At 46.0% G+C, this 16,433-nt stretch overlaps 1 protein-coding gene across 2 annotated transcripts in view; it reads left to right on the top strand.

Moving 5' to 3' along the window:
• PLPPR3 (phospholipid phosphatase related 3) overlaps positions 1–16,433 on the top strand; it is a 51,487-nt gene that overhangs the window by 15,754 nt on the left and 19,300 nt on the right. For both annotated transcript variants that reach the window (XM_040420406.1, XM_040420405.1), the window contains exons 2-4: positions 1,571–1,756; positions 1,847–1,976; positions 10,468–10,663. In XM_040420406.1, the coding sequence (XP_040276340.1) occupies positions 1,571–1,756; positions 1,847–1,976; positions 10,468–10,663 (512 nt within the window). The remainder of the gene's footprint in view (positions 1–1,570; positions 1,757–1,846; positions 1,977–10,467; positions 10,664–16,433) is intronic.

Raw genomic sequence — 16,433 nt, 5'->3', positions numbered from 1 at the left:
GGTAAAACCAAGAAATAGAGAAGAACTGTGGAATGTAGTCCAATCATCCTGGGCTGGAATACCTGTTCACAGGGGCCAGAAGTTAGTTGACTCCATGCAACACAGAGTAGAGTAGTTCTCGGAAACAGTGGTTATACAACTAAATATTAGTAAAGTGATTCAAAGGAAAGCAAAATCTTCAAACATTTTTCAGTTTATATAGTGAATGTTTGAGTTTGTAAAGAAGAATACAAACACTGCTATTATTTTGAACAGTCTAATATTCACTTTTCTTCAATTGTTTTTTGAGGAACAACACAAATTTGATAGATTTTTCTTCATGTTTTGATTTGGAATAGAACGTGTAGTGTTCCCAATGCATTTGTGTGTATGGAAATAAAAGCTATTAGAAGGATTTTGAGCTTTATTCACTTTTTTTAAACACACTGCTATTATTTTGAACACAACTGTAGTTGACTACAGATGCATACCTGTGGTTTAGTTGGTATGCTCTAAGTTGCATACTGCCCTACAAAATAATTGGACGTATCCTTACGCCTCTTTCACACAGTCAGTATTTTTGCATCAGTATTTGTAAGTGTGAAACAGACCTTAGAAGGATTCTCCAAAGCAAGAAATTCCTTGCAATATTCTGCAGTGTTTTTTGCATGACAGTGGAATTTTTCTGCCCATCAGGCCTAACTGACACTTCAGTTATTTGGTCAGTGATTTCCATCGGTGATTGTGAGCCAAAACCAGGAGTGAAGCCTGCACAGAGGTATATTGAAAGATTTCCTCCTAACCATACACAGTGTTTGCTATAAAATGCAGCGAGCTCTGAGCAGGGGCAGACTTGGAACTTAAAGTGGCCCTGGAAATAAAACTACAATTGGCCTTGTGTTGTGGGCAGGTCCAAATTTATAGAAGGCGGGTGTGGCCAGCAATACCGTAGTGCGAGACAAAATACCACCCCAGAAAAAACAAATGCCATAATGCAGCACAACATACTGCCCTAGCAGAACCAGATATCATAGTGCAACACAAAATACTGTATCAGCCTCAACTAAATACCACAGTGCAGCACAAAATACTGCCGACTGCCCCACAGTATGAAGCTGTATCATTGTCCTAAGGATGGCAATATCATTGAATTCTGGAGGGCTCTTGCGGCCACTGGCCAGGTGCATAAGTGCCTGATGCTCCTACATTAATTAATGCAGAGAGCATCAGGTTTTTATGTACCTTGCTGATGGCCAAGATCAGGGATTAAGTGGCCCCCATGGGCCACACCTGCTCTCAGGTTGTGTGTGGTATTGCAGCTTAGACTAATTCACTTTGAAAGAGTAATGCCAGACAAACCCATTGACAACTGTGGAGCTGTTTCAGAAAGAAGCTATGTTTTTCCAATCCTCTAAAACCACAAAGAGTACAGTTAAATGGAAGAGAGTCTTCTAGATCTAAAGAAGTGGATTGTCACACTATTCTACTGCATAGTTCTACGACTGACCCAACTGTTTCAATGCAGAATGCATGATATATGACTCTTGCTGTACCCAACTATTCTAATTTAACATCTTTTTGATTTCTTTAGCTTCCCATTGTGGCCTCCTCCATAGTTTCTTTGTATTTTTTGGAGCTGACAGACGTATTCCGGCCAGCTCAGGGTGGATTCCAGTGTCATGACCGTTCGCTTTCTATGCCTTATGTTGAAACCAATGAAGAGCTCATTCCTCTTCTCATGTTGCTAAGTCTTGCGTTTGCGGCCCCTGCAGCCTCTGTAAGTGAATACATTTAATAATTTAATGCAAGATATTCAGTGAAGTCTAAAACTAGTGTTAATATTCAAAGTTTTTATGTTCTGTATCAGATTATGGTTGGAGAGGGAGTCCTGTATTGTATACAGTCCAAACTGAAGGGCCATGGAAGCTCAGAAGGAAGCATTAATGCAGGCGGTTGCAACTTCAACTCCTTCCTACGCAGGACAGTGCGCTTTGTGGGTAAGTTTAACTCAATAAACACATATACCTGACCATCACACCTATATGAGCTTGTTAGACATCCCATTCCAAAAACCATGTTAAAGGAGTTGGCCCATCTGGGACATTGATGCATATCATTAGGATGCGGGATGGGTCCCACTCCTATCTCCAGAACGGGGCCTCCAAAGTGAACAAAGGGCATTCTCGTATGCACACCCACCGTCCATTCCCCGCAACAGCCAAGAGACAGCTCAGCTATTTCTGTCAGTCCCATAGCAGTGAATGGAGTGGTGGTCATGGTGGGCTATGGGAATATGTGCCCATTCAGTCAAAATAATATTTAGTCAAGTACTGAGGTTGAACGAGAAGGTCTGGCTTACTGCCATTTCAATTCTGCACAAAGGTGATGTAATTGAGTCCATTGCTCTGTGCAAGGCTCTTGAGTTTCTCCAGTCCACACTATTTTTGTCAAGCCACATCTTGGTCCTCAGTTTGAGACATGAAAGGGCCTTCCATAAAGTGTATGCTGTAGGAATATTACCCTTTACTAGAAATAAGTTGCCAGACCAAAACCCTGAAGAGCATTATATCAGCAGTTAAATCAACCATGCCAGCAAGTGCCCAGGAGGCCGCCCCTAAATCAGGCATCCTCAAACTGCGGACCTCCAGCTGTTGTAAAACTACAACTCCCACAATGCACTGCTGAGGACTGATACCTGTAGGTTGTTCGGGCATGCTGGGAGTTGTAGTTTTGCAACAGCTGGAGGGCCGCAGTTTGAGGATGCCTGCCCTACATGTTCAGTGCCCTGGACTCTCTGCACTAATTGTTTCCCAGCCTCTGCCCTGTGATTTGAGTGTCAGTTCTTGCAGTCTCCTAATTGGAGCACATAGGTAAGGGATAGAAAGCATACAGTGCAGAGATTCCAGGGCACTGAGCATGAAGAGACCACCTCCTGGGCACTTACCATGACAGTGCTGGGAGGATTAAAACTTTAATTTCTCTGCCATTCAACTTGCATGACATCACACAAGGTATATCTACCTTTCTCTCTCTATAGTCTTGTTAGCAATTTTTAGGGGTCAAAACTGCTGATCTTTAAAGACAGACCCTTCCTCCACCAAATGTTACAGTAGACATTTGCAATCCAGTATGCTACCACTTCTTGGCTGAGCAACTGTTTCTCCTAGACTCTTCCACCCCACATTAATAGCACTGTCAAGTGACTAGAGCTCATCCAGCAGATTAGATATTCACAACCTGACTTGCGGCAGAGGTGGCATGCAGTGACATTGCTACGAATAAAGTCTCAGAGCTCTTCAGTATGATCCATAATATGGTTTAGTGTGTCGATTCTAATGAGTCAATTTGTCTCATTGACCATGCGCCACTGAAGGCACCAAAATCCAGCTTCGAGAGCAGCGACTATGGTGCATGAGAAGTCGCTACTACCAAAGCAGAATTTGAGCCTTGGCGTGTTCCTCAGGGCCCAGATTGTCAGGGCCAGGCTAGGTGTCAAAGAACAGGTACGTGGGTGCTTCTTCACTTGTGAGGACAGCCCCTTTGCAGGTGAAGAGCTCTTGATATTGGACAAATTGATTTGTTAGAATCGATTTGCTCATCCCTGACTATATTACTACCAATGTTTGCCTATGCAGATTGTATGGCTTTGTGCTTGATTTTATGCACCTGTTTGCAATTGCTGTGCCTGAGAAAACTGAAAATAATTGGTGGTCCAGACTCCACATACCTTGGCCATATAGTGTGTATAAAATACTGTATATCATATGCTCAGTATGACTCTTAAAGGGGTTTTGTCAATTCAGCAAGAGGCATTTATTATGTAGAGAAAGTTAATACAAGGCACTTACTAATGTATTGTGATTATCCATAATGCTTCCTTTACTGGCTGGATTCATTTTCCATCACATTATACACTGCTTGCTTACATGATTATGACTAGAGATGAGCCAATCAAAGCAGACGAAGTGGCATTCGATACGAACTTTAGGAAAAATTCAATTTGCATGCATGCAGCCAATCAGCAGCCAGCCAGCCCTGTGATGTCACAGGCCTATAAAAGCGGTAGCCATTTTAGATTCTGCCATTTTCCAGCGTTCTGAGTGCAGGGGCAGACGTGAGAAGGCACTAGGGACAGCAATAGGAAAAACCTCATTGCGAACAAAGAAACTGAAAAAATTATTTCACAGCATCTTAGTGCAGGGAGAGATGTCAGAAGGCGCTAGGGACAGTACTAGAAAAGCGATTTACAAGTGCAGGGAAAGGATAGGGCGGAATCATTTCACAGCATCTTAGTGTAGGGAGAGACGTCAGAAGGCGCTACGGACATTGATAGGAAAGCGATTTACAAGTGCAGGGAAAGATTATTTGGGGATCCAAATATCCATTATACAGCTCTGTCATTCCAGCAATTTGTTCTAGGGGTGCAAGTGCTATGTTAAAGCCTTTAGTGGCTTATATCTGTGGAAAAAGAGAAATATATACGCGGTTTACTGTTAAAGTTATTTGCGTGAGAAAGCGTTTAGTGACGTAATTCAGTGCAAAATATATATATATATATATATATGCAGTTCACTGTTGAAGTTATTTGCGGTGAAAGCTTTTTTTTATTGATGTATTTCGGTACTAAAAGAAAAATATATACGCACTTCACTGTTGCAGTTATTTGTGGTGAAAGCGTTCAGTGATGTATTTCAGTAGTAAAAAAATATATATACACGCAGTTCACTGTTGCAGTTATTTGCGGTGAAAGCGTTTAGTGGCGTATTTCAGTGCAAAAAGAAAAATATATACGCACTTTGCTGGTGCAGTTATTTCTGGTAAAAGCGTTTAGTGTCCTATTCCAGTACAGAAAGAAAAATTTATATGCACTTCACTGGTGCAGTTATTTCTGGTAAAAGCGTTTATTGGCCTGTTTCAGTACAAAAAGAAAAATATTTTCGTCGCTTTTTGGGGTGTTTTAATTTTCTTTTAATTTATTTAGTTCAGCTAAAAGTATGTCAGACAGAGAAGTGCCAGACCATGCACAGAGGAGTGGCAGAGGCATAAATGTTTCTGGCACAGGCAGAGGTCACAGCACAGTAAGGGGGCATGGCAGCAGGAGTCGCAGCGAGAGGCCTGAGCTTCCGGTGTCATCTAGCCATCGTGTCTTGACCAGCAACCTAGCGGTTCTTGATTGGTTAACTCGGTCATCCACTTCATCAGAAGTATTGTATGCTGTGGGCTCAGCTTCACTATACAGCGAGGATGAGCTACTAGAGGACAGTCAGCAGCTACTGCCCAGCCAAGATCTGGAGGAGATATAGGCCGCTTCCTCCGCTAGGTGGGCAAATAATGATGAGGAGAGTGGCATGGGAGGTGGTGTTGCGAGCGGCCAGGCTCCTGACCCAGAGACCGTCGAGGAGGACATCAGTGACATTCAGACAATACTCAATGATGATGAAGCCAATTGCCCTTGGGAGCCGGGTGCAGAAGGGGCTTCATCATCATCATCAGAAGAAGAGGGTGGCAGCTTGCCCGTGAGCCAGCAAGTCGATAGGGTGGCCGGGAGTCAGCAGGGTGGCAGCAGTGGGAGTTTGGGAGCTAAATGTGCCCGGGGCAGACCACCTGTTTCGCAGCAGCCTACCTGCCCAGGAAGTAGTGGTGCAGGGGTGGTAGCAGTCAGTCAGTGCAGACTGTTGGGGGGGAAATCACCTACTAGGCAGTTTTTTGTTAAGCCGCCAGAGGAGGTGAACGTGGCAATATGTAGAATCTGTGGGCAAAATGTGAAGCGTGGCCAGGGTGCCAATGTTGGCACTACAACCCTGCGTCAACATATGCATTGTCGCCATACAGTGGCCACCAATGAGTTAAAAACATGGGGGGGAGGGAGGGGGGGCCGGCCGCACTGGCCACCAATGACTTAAAAACGGGGGAGGGTGGGTCCGCATCCACTCAGAATGCATTGGGGCTGTACGGATCCGTTCGGGGCCGCTTGTGAGAGCCTTCAAACGGAGCTCACAAGCGGAACCCCGAACGCTAGTGTGAAAGTAGCCTAAGGCTCCACCACCTCAGCTAAAGGGAGCTGTCTGTCATTCCTATCTTCTACTGGTCCAGATGCTCCTGCTCCTCCTACTTCTCATCAGTCATTCCTTCAGCAATCGATCACCGAAGTGATTGCCAAGAGACAGCAGTATGCGTGCACGCATCCAATGGTGCAGAAGCTGAATGTGCTCCTGTCCAAGATGCTGGTGCTGCAGTCCCTACCTTTCCAAGTGGTGGACTCTGCACCTTTCAGAGAACTGATGGCTTGTGCCGAGCCGAGGTGGAGAGTCCCAAGCTGTTATTTCTTTGCGAAAAAGGCAGTACCAGCCCTGCACAGAAGGTGGGCCAGTCCTTGAGCCTGTCTGTGTCTGCCAAAGTGTACAGCAGCGCCGACGTGTGGAGCTGTAACTACGGTCAGGGACAATACATGTCCTTTACGGCCGGCCCGCTGTCTGATTGTGGTTCCTGCACAGCCACACCAGCAACTTGGCCAGGTGACGCCGCTTCTGCCTCCACGTTGTCACGCCGTTGGTCCTGCAACAATGTCCGCCTCTGCCTCCTCATCCTTCACCATATCCTCAGCCACAATTGCAGAGACAAGTCACAGTGCCCCTCCAGCATACCACATGTGCAGGGCACGGTGGTGTCACGCTGTTCTGCACCTTGTTTCCTTGGGCGAACAGAGTCAGACAGGGGAGGAACTGCTCCGTGTCCTTCGTCAAGAAATCGAATGCTGGCTTTCTCCCTGACAACTCAAAATCAGAACCATGGTGACCGACAACGGGAAGAACATGGTGTCGGCGCTGCGTCAAGGAGGGCTGAGCCATGCGCCCTGCATGGCACACGTGTTCAATATGGATGTCAAGCAGGTCCTGAAGTTTTCCACCCATCTGCAAGATATCCTAAAAATGGGCAGGAAACTTTGCATGCACTTCAGCCACTCATACACCGCAAAGCACACCCTCCTTGAGCTGCAGCGGCAGAACGGCATCCCCCAACATAGGCTGATATGCGACGTTTCCACCCGTTGGAATTCCACACCCCATATGTTGGACCAACTATACGAACAGAGAAAGGCCATCAACGATTTCTTGATGATGCAAGCGGATAGGAGTACTCCCCTGTATAACTTCGATATTAGCCAGTGGCAGCTCATGCGTGACACCTGCCATTTGCTCTGGCCTTTTGAGGGCGCCATGTTATTTGTCATTCGCCAGGACTATGGGATGAACAACGTCATTCCACTGCTTCCTGTCCTGGAACAGATGATGGTAACAATGGCTGGTAAGGGGACTGGAGACTAGATCTCACTGTGGGAGCTGAACTGGAAGAGTAAGAAGAGTAAGAGGAGGGGGAGGAGGACATTGGAGCATAGGCCATGTGTAGCGAAATGGGTGGTTTTTCTACTCAAGTAACAGGAGAGGAGGAGCAGGAGCAGCCATAGGAGCTACAGGGTGATAAGGAAGACGAGACAGATGACCCAGACACACCGTGGCAGTATGCAGTGGAGATGGAGGCAGGGAGTCCCTCCGAATCACTTGCACAAATGGCCCGATGCATGCTCACATTCTTGCGTAGTGACAGCCGAATTGTTACCATTCGGCAGAGGGATGACTTCTGGCTCTCCACCTTGTTGGACCCTCACTACCGGACCAGAATGGGGGCCTTTTTTACAACCACTTAGAGGGAGGACCAACTAAACTACTACATAGACATCCTATGTAGTCAGTTGGCCGCTGCCTATCTGCGCCATCATCCTTCCTCTCGCAGGTCTGACCGGGGGGGCCCTCTGCACTCACATTCCACTGCCATGGCTGCTGGGGTGGCAGGAGCAGTACCAGCTCCATCAGCAGCAGCCTGAATCTACAGTCGCTGATGAGTAGCTTTCTTCACCTGCATAGTAAATAAACTACTCACCAGCAGCATCAGGTAGACCTGAATCAGGACCTAAACCAGCAGGTGGTGGCATACTTGCACAGCACCCTGCCAACCCACATTGAAGATCCGCTGGACTACTGGGCAGCCAAACTGGATTTGTGGCCGCAACTGGTAGAGTTTGCCCTGGAAAAGCTGTCCTGCCCGGCCAATAGTGTGGCATCAGAGTGGGTGTTTAGTGCGGCGGGGCCATAGTTACCCCAAGGAGAACTCACCTGTCCACCCAAAATGTGGAGAGACTGACCTTTGTCAAGATGAATCAGGCATGGATCAGCCAGGATTTCCAACCACTAATTCCTGATTCATCAGACTAGATCACCCATGGTGCCACACCAACAATTTGACAAAAGAGACCGGTTTCTTCTGGCTACCTGCCTCAGCTACTACTCTGATGCTGCAACCTGCCTGATGCCACACATCCGATGCCAAGTGCTCCTTCTTTCACCCACCTTCGTCAGCGGGTACTGGGATTGCCACCCACCGCCCCACTCTGTCACTGGGTCACTTTGTGGTCTCCTGATGCAGCTGCTGCTGCCATCTCCACATTATATCACCTTGCCACTCTGTGGTATCCGATGTGGCTGCTGCTGCTGCCCTATCCACATTTGTCACATTGCAACTCTGCGGTATCCTGATTCTGCTGCTGCCATATCCACGCTTTGTCACCTTGCCACTCTGTGGTATCCTCATGCTGCCGTCTCCTCCAGACTCGGTCATTGTGCCACTCGGTGGCCTCCTCATACTGCTGCCAACTCAAGACTCGGTCATTGTGCCACTCGGTGGCCTCCTCATACTGCTGCCAACTCCAGACTCGGTCATTGTGCCACTTGGTAGCCTCCTCATACTGCTGCCAACTCCAGACTCTGTCATTGTGCCACTCTGTGGCCTCCTCCTGATGCTGCTGCTGCCGCCACCTCCACACTCTGTCATTGGGCCACTCTGTGGTCTCCTCATGCTGCTGCCACCTCCACATTCTCTCATCGTCGTGCCACTCTGTGGCCTCCTCATGCTGCTGCCACCTCCACAATCTCTCATCGTTGTGCTACTGTGTGGCCTCCTCATGCTGCTGACACCTGCACAATCTCTCGTTGTCGTCGTGCCACTCTGGCCTCCTCATGCTGCTGACACCTCCACACTTTGTTTCGTGCCACTCTGTAGCCTCCTTATGCTGCTGCCACCTCCACAATCTTTTGTCGTCATGCCACTCTGTGGCCTCCTGATGCTGCCGCCACCTCCAGACTCTGTCATTGGGCCACTCTGGGGTCTCCTCATGCTGCTTCCACCTTACCACTATATCATAGGTCCACTCTGTGGACTTCTCATGCTGTTCCCACCCTCCCCACTTCATGACTGGGCACTACTTTGCCTTTCGGCCTGGCTGAATTCATGATTTATTTGACCTTTCTTCAGATCTGTCAAAAGAAAGGAAAAATTTGACGCACAACGGATCCTGTCTGTGTAGCAACTGTAAGGCCTGTATGGTCCCATCAGATTTGGCTTATGATTTGGTAGCAAAAAGCAGGAGTGGGTACAAAACACAGAAGACATGCAAATATTCCATTCAAGTGTCATCTCTGTTTTAGATCCACTCCTGTTTTTTTTGGCATTAGCAATACTGATGGATTATTGAGCAAATGCTGACCGAGTGAAGGCATATGCTCCACAGACAGGATCCGTTTTTTGTGGGTTATTATTCTGACGGATCAGAGGAAGGGCAAAATAATCATTGACGTCAACACAAACTTACTGCTGACACCCTCTCCACTCTGTTCGGGGGACTCTACTTGTATACGCGTTTAATAGAACCGTTTCTGTAGACATCTATGTAAAATCAGCTGGCGACGGTGTAAAAGGAGTGCGCTTCTTCTTGGCGCTAACATCGACCTGTAAGGCTGAGTTCATACTTGAGTTATACGGTCAGTTTTGGCCCCGTGACTGCCCAAATAAGTGAAGTGTGCAGTGATTCTAAGAGCAACGCCTGTCATCTGCATGTCATACGAACTCACAGTATTATTTCACTACCACAGCTGACTCCCTATGTGTGTTACTGCAAGGCACAGTGTTCTACACCACTATAAAGGCTCTCAGCAGCCAGGAAATAACAATTTTTTAACGTAATTCGCCACTAATATATTCGGATCGAACCGAATTTTTCGAGAAAAATTCGCTCATCTCTAGCAATGACCACCCTGCAATCCATCCGTGGTGGTCGTGCTTGCACACTATAAAAAAAACACTGGCCTATATGAGCTCCCACTGTCCTGGTCAACAGAGAGGCCGGCATTTTTTCTTGTAGTGTGCAAGCATAACCACCACTGATAGATTGCAGGGTGGTCATAACCATGGAAACAAGCAGCATATTTTGTGATGGAAAAATGAATCCAGCCAGGAAAGGAGGCAATATGGACAATAACAATACATTAGTAAATGCCTTGTATTAACTTTCTCTACATGATAAATGTCACTTGCTGAAGTGACAAAACCCCTTTAATACTGTGGTCATATTTTAAAGAGATTCTTTCTGTTACACAGGTGTCCATGTTTTTGGACTGTGCGCCACTGCATTGGTCACGGATGTCATTCAGCTTGCAACAGGTTACCATGCTCCTTTCTTCCTCACTGTCTGTAAACCTAACTATACCCACCTTGGTGCTTCATGTGCTACCAATCCTTATATCACCCAAGACATCTGCACGGGTAATGACCATCATGCTATTTTGTCCGCCAGGTAAGTAAGGTGAAGCTGTAAAAAACAAGCATATATTTATATGTTAAAGGAGCGCACTAATCTCCACAGGAGAAATGTCTAATAGATGGGGGTCATGTCTCTGAGAACCACATCTACGCCTAGAACAGCCAGCTTAACTGTTCCCATAAGCCCAGCTACGTCTTACAGGTTGCCGGTCAGCTGGATGGGGTGAGGCATCCGGCTACCTGTAGATTTGCTATAAATGGGTTGAGAATGCTCCTTTATGCTATATTAATATTACGGTACTACTATTATCCTGCATCCAGGATAAAATATTCAAACATGTAGCAGAGTATTCACCAGGTAGATATCTGTCAACAGTCACCAAGCAACCATGCTGGCATCTAAGCAACAGAAGATCATAGTTCACACTAGGAGGCTAAACTGGGAAATACCCTGGATTATCATGATTCTCCACTTATATAGTCCTTCTATTCTTCTGGATTTTTCTAGACTCATCTAAGGCATCTTTCACATGAGCGATGCGAAATGTGTCAGGATCTGTTCAAGAAAAAAAACGGATGGTTTTGCACGCAAGGTCAATCAGTTTTTTCAGTGATTGCGTTCAGTGTGTGCGTTTTTTTCCGCCCAGATTATATCTGCATGAGTTTTTCACAAGAGTGAAGAAAAACTGAAGAATAACAATCTACATCTTCTAGCAGCCATCAGTGAAAAAACAATTGCATCTGGATGTCTTCCGTTTTTCCCACAAGCCCCATTCACTCCTAGGGGGAAGGCTGCGTGAAAAATGCACAATATAGAACATGCTGCGATTTTTCCTGAATGCAGAGATAATGCATGAAAAATGGACAGAGACCTATTGAAATGAATGGGTCAGGATTCTATCCGGATGCTATGCGTTCACAACACGCATCACATCCAGATGGAAAACTCACTCATGTAAAAGTGGCCTAAAACAGTGAGGGAGTGATTGAAGGGTCAAAGAATACAAGATCGATTTAGTTCTGTGACTGCAAAATAGCCGGATAACGTGGAAAACCTGACCCTCTGGTAACAACCTGAATTCAATGAGATTTTTACGTACTCACAAGTAGCATATTATGACACTACAAATGGTTAACTCACACATTTACTAATGTGAATTTGACTTAAACTGGTTTTCCGGTAATTCAGTATTGACCTATCCTCAGGGTAGGTAATCAAGTGCAGGTCATTTATCAAGGTGTTTTGAACACTGATCATGATATCCCTCTGCAAACGTCTTGATAAATAACCCACACTTTTTGCAATAAATACCACAAAAATGTGGAAAAATGTAGGTGGTCAAAAATAAATAAATAAATCAAATGCAGTTATTCTGAACGAGTGAAACGTTTTCAAGAAATCTACAGTAAGTTCTGTTGCCTTGATTTATTCTTTACAGATTTACCATGACTTGGATAAATGAGAACCTTCACAGACAGTTATTCTGAAGTTTTTTACTGTTGGAAAAAACATCAATGCATAATTCATGTGTATACTCAGTGGTGTATCTAGCTTTCAAATTTTGGGGGGGCACACTGGGGGCCAGGACAAAAGTAGGGGGAGCAGCTATAACAATGATACATTTACACAAGTATGCTTAGAAGTGCTGCTATACTTGAAGAAAAGTCCTGCTGTCTGTGGTTAAAAAAAAAATAACAATCACTCAGATTTCAACATGTCCTAGTTGCCTGTGGATGAAACTGTTATAGGGAGGGGAATCTGTGGATGACACTGCTATGGGGGGGGGGGGATCTGTGGATGACACTGCTATGGGGGGATCTGTGGATGACACTGTTATGGAGGGGGATCTGTGGATCTATGGGGGGATCTGTGGATGACACTGTTATGGAGGGGGATCTGTGGATGACACATACCGTATATAGCATCTTATGCTATATGTATCATCCACAGATCCACCCCATGACAGTGTCATCCACAGATCCCCCTCCCTATAACAGTGTCATCCACAGATCCCGCTCCCTATAACAGTGTCATCCACAGATCTCCCTCCATAACAGTGTCATCCACAGATCCCCCTCCCTATAACAGTGTCATCCACAGATCTCCCTCCCTATAACAGTGTCATCCACAGATCCCCCTCCCTATAACAGTGTCATCCACAGATCCCCCTCCCTATAACAGTGTCGTCCACAGATCTCCCTCCCGCCGCTCACAGGAGTGTACATTTGACATTTCTAAACTGTAATCCATATCCTGCAGTAATTTTTACTTTAAATCAGGATTCAGCGGTCGATCATCTCTACTAGTACCTTAACCTTACACCACTCAGCTAACTTCGGTAACAGGGCCAGGCTACAGCCTACAGGCACTGCCTGTTAGTTGTTACCGAGCGAGCGCTGATTTCTGCAGGTCAGAGGATACGGATTACAGTTTAGAAGAAATGTACACTCCTGTGAGTTGTCCAGACCAGTGGCGGATCCAGAGCCTGGTCTTGGGAGGGGCACTTCCAGATTATTTTCTGTCTGCTGCCACAAAACAATGGTGCTTATAGAACAGACTACACAGTGTAGAGGTATACTGTACAGTCGTGGCCAAAAGTTTTGAGAATTACATAAATATTGGAAATTGGAAAATTTGCTGCTTAAGTTTTTATTATAGCAATTTGCATATACTCCAGAATGTTATGAAGAGAGATCAGATGAATTGCATAGTCCTTCTTTGCCATGAAAATTAACTTAATCCCAAAAAAACCTTTCCACTGCATTTCATTGCTGTCATTAAAGGACCTGCTGAGATCATTTCAGTAATCGTCTTGTTAACTCAGGTGAGAATGTTGACGAGCACAAGGCTGGAGATCATTATGTCAGGCTGATTGGGTTAAAATGGCAGACTTGACATGTTAAAAGGAGGGTGATGCTTGAAATCATTGAAAATTCATGTGTGGGGTTGCTTCTCATCCAAGGGAGTGGGCTCACTCACAATTTTGCCCAAAAACACAGCCATGAATAAAGAATGGTACCAAAACACCCTCCAACAGCAACTTCTTCCAACAATCCAACAACAGTTTGGTGAAGAACAATGCATTTTCCAGCACGATGGAGCACCGTGCCATAAGGCAAAAGTGATAACTAAGTGGCTCGGGGACCAAAATGTTGACATTTTGGGTCCATGGCCTGGAAACTCCCCAGATCTTAATCCCATTGAGAACTTGTGGTCAATCCTCAAGAGGCAGGTGGACAAACAAAAACCCACTAATTCTGACAAACTCCAAGAAGTGATTATGAAAGAATGGGTTGCTATCAGTCAGGAATTGGCCCAGAAGTTGATTGAGAGCATGCCCAGTCGAATTGCAAAGGTCCTGAAAAAGAAGGACCAACACTGCAAATACTGACTCTTTGCATAAATGTCATGTAATTGTCGATAAAAGCCTTTGAAAGGTATGAAGTGCGTGTAATTATATTTCACTACATCACAGAAACAACTGAAACAAAGATCTAAAAGCAGTTTAGCAGCAAACTTTGTGAAAACTAATATTTGTGTCATTCTCAAAACTTTTGGCCACGACTGTATATTGTGGGGCACAGTTTATGCTATATGTGTATAACATGAACATATTTCACATGAAAACTTACAATTACTTGGCTTGGCCCTTCTCGGACACCACTTCAACACTTTGGCTGGGGGGCTCGGAGGAGCTGATGTTGTGTTTTATCCTAATGAGAAAGATTTCATAATTAGGATTTGGAGAAGGGGCAGTGGGGTCGCAGAGCAGGGAGAGGCTGGTGCTGCTACTAGGGGGTCATACCATGGGGGAGTAATAAAGCCCACCATAATGCCCCCCCCCCCCAGTAGAAATAATTCTCCTTATAATGTGACAGTGCAAAAAATAACCCTCATAATGCCCCCAGTTGAGCTAATGTCCCCATAGTGCCCCCATAATGTGCCAGTATAAAATACCCCTATATAGTGCCCCAGTAGATGCCCTCAGTGTCCCCCATAATTTGAAAGTATAAAATACCCCTTCTTAGTGCCCCCGTAGATGACCCCATAGTACTCCTCTCTCCCCTTCCCCATAGTACCCACCATAATGTGTCCCAGTATAACATGCTACTGTACAGAGCCCCCCATATAAAATACCCCTTCTTTGTGGCCTCAGTAGATGCCCCTATAGTGCCCACCAATAATGTGCCAGTAATAAGTGCCCCAATCATGTGCCAGTAATAAGTGCCCCCAATAATGTGCCCACAATAATGTGCCAGTAATAAGTGCCCCAATAATGTGCCAGTAATAAGTGCCCCATCACGTGCCAGTAACAAGAGCCCCTCCATCACGTGCCAGTAATAAGAGCCCCCCCATCACGTGCCAGTAATAAGAGCTCCCCATCACCTGCCAGTAATAAGAGCCCCCCATAATGTGCCAGTAATAAGAGCCCCCCCATCATGTGCCAGTAACAAGAGCCCCCCCATCACGTGCCAGTAATAAGAGCTCCCCATCACCTGCCAGTAATAAGAGCCCCCCATAATGTGCCAGTAATAAGAGCCCCCCCATCATGTGCCAGTAACAAGAGCCCCCCCATCACGTGCCAGTAACAAGAGCCCCCCCATCACGTGCCAGTAATAAGAGCCCCCCATCACGTGCAAGTAATAAGAGCCCCCCATCACGTGCCAGTAATAAGAGCTCCCCCATCATGTGCCAGTAATAAGAGCCCCCCATCATGTACCAGTAATAAGAGCCCCCCATCACGTGCCAGTAATAAGAGCCCCCCATCACGTGCCAGTAAAATAGCCCCCATCATGTGCCAGTAATAAGAGCCCCCCATCACGTGCCAGTAATAAGAGCCCCCCATCACGTACCAGTAATAAAAGCCCCCATTACGTGCCAGTAATAAGAGCCCCCCATCATGTGCCAGTAACAAGAGCCCCTCCATCATGTGCCAGTAACAAGCGCCCCCCCCATCATGTGCCAGTAACAAGAGCCCCCCAATGTGCCAGTAGCAAGATTTCCATGTGCCAGTAAAAGCCCCCCATCATGTGCCACACGGTGCCAGTAATAAGCCCTCTATAATGTGCCAGCCCATTAGCAAGAGCACCCCCAATGCGCCAGTAAGAGCCCCCATCACGTGCCAGTAATAAGCCCCCCATCATGTGCCAGCCCAGTAACAAGAGCCCCCCCAATGTGCCAGTAACAAAAGCCCCCCTAATGTGCCTGTAAAACTATTGTACATATAAAAAATAAAAAAAACACTTAGGCTGGGTTCACACGAGCGTGTCCGGATTAGTTCCGGATGCGTCCCGGTGTGTTGCGGCAAACCCGCGCGAGTAGGAATGCAATTGCAGTCAGTTTTGACTGCGATTGCGTTCCGATGTTCAGTTTTTATCGCGCGGGTGCAATGTGTTTTGCACGCGCGTGATAAAAAACCGACTGTGGTACCCAGACCCGAACTTCTTCACAGAAGTTCAGGTTTGGGTTCGGTGTTGTGTAGATGTTATTATTTTCCTTTATAACATGGTTATAAGGGAAAATAATAGCATTCTGAAAACAGAATGCTTAGTAGGTGATCAATTGAGGGTTAAAAAAAATAAAAAAAATTAACTCACCTTCTCCTCTTGTTCGCGTAGTTCTCCCGGTCTTTAGTTCTTTAAAAGATGAACTATGGGCTAAAGGACCTTTGGTGACGTCAGATCACATGCTCCAATCACATGGTCCATCACCGCGGTGATGGACCATGTGATTGGAGCATGTGATCTGACGTCACCAAAGGTCCTTTAGCCCACAACTCATCATTAAAGAACTAAAGACCGGG

This window comes from Bufo bufo, chromosome 2, assembly GCF_905171765.1.
Source record: "Bufo bufo chromosome 2, aBufBuf1.1, whole genome shotgun sequence".
Classification (NCBI taxonomy): domain Eukaryota; kingdom Metazoa; phylum Chordata; class Amphibia; order Anura; family Bufonidae; genus Bufo; species Bufo bufo.
This window is presented reverse-complemented; position numbering and strand designations above follow the sequence as displayed.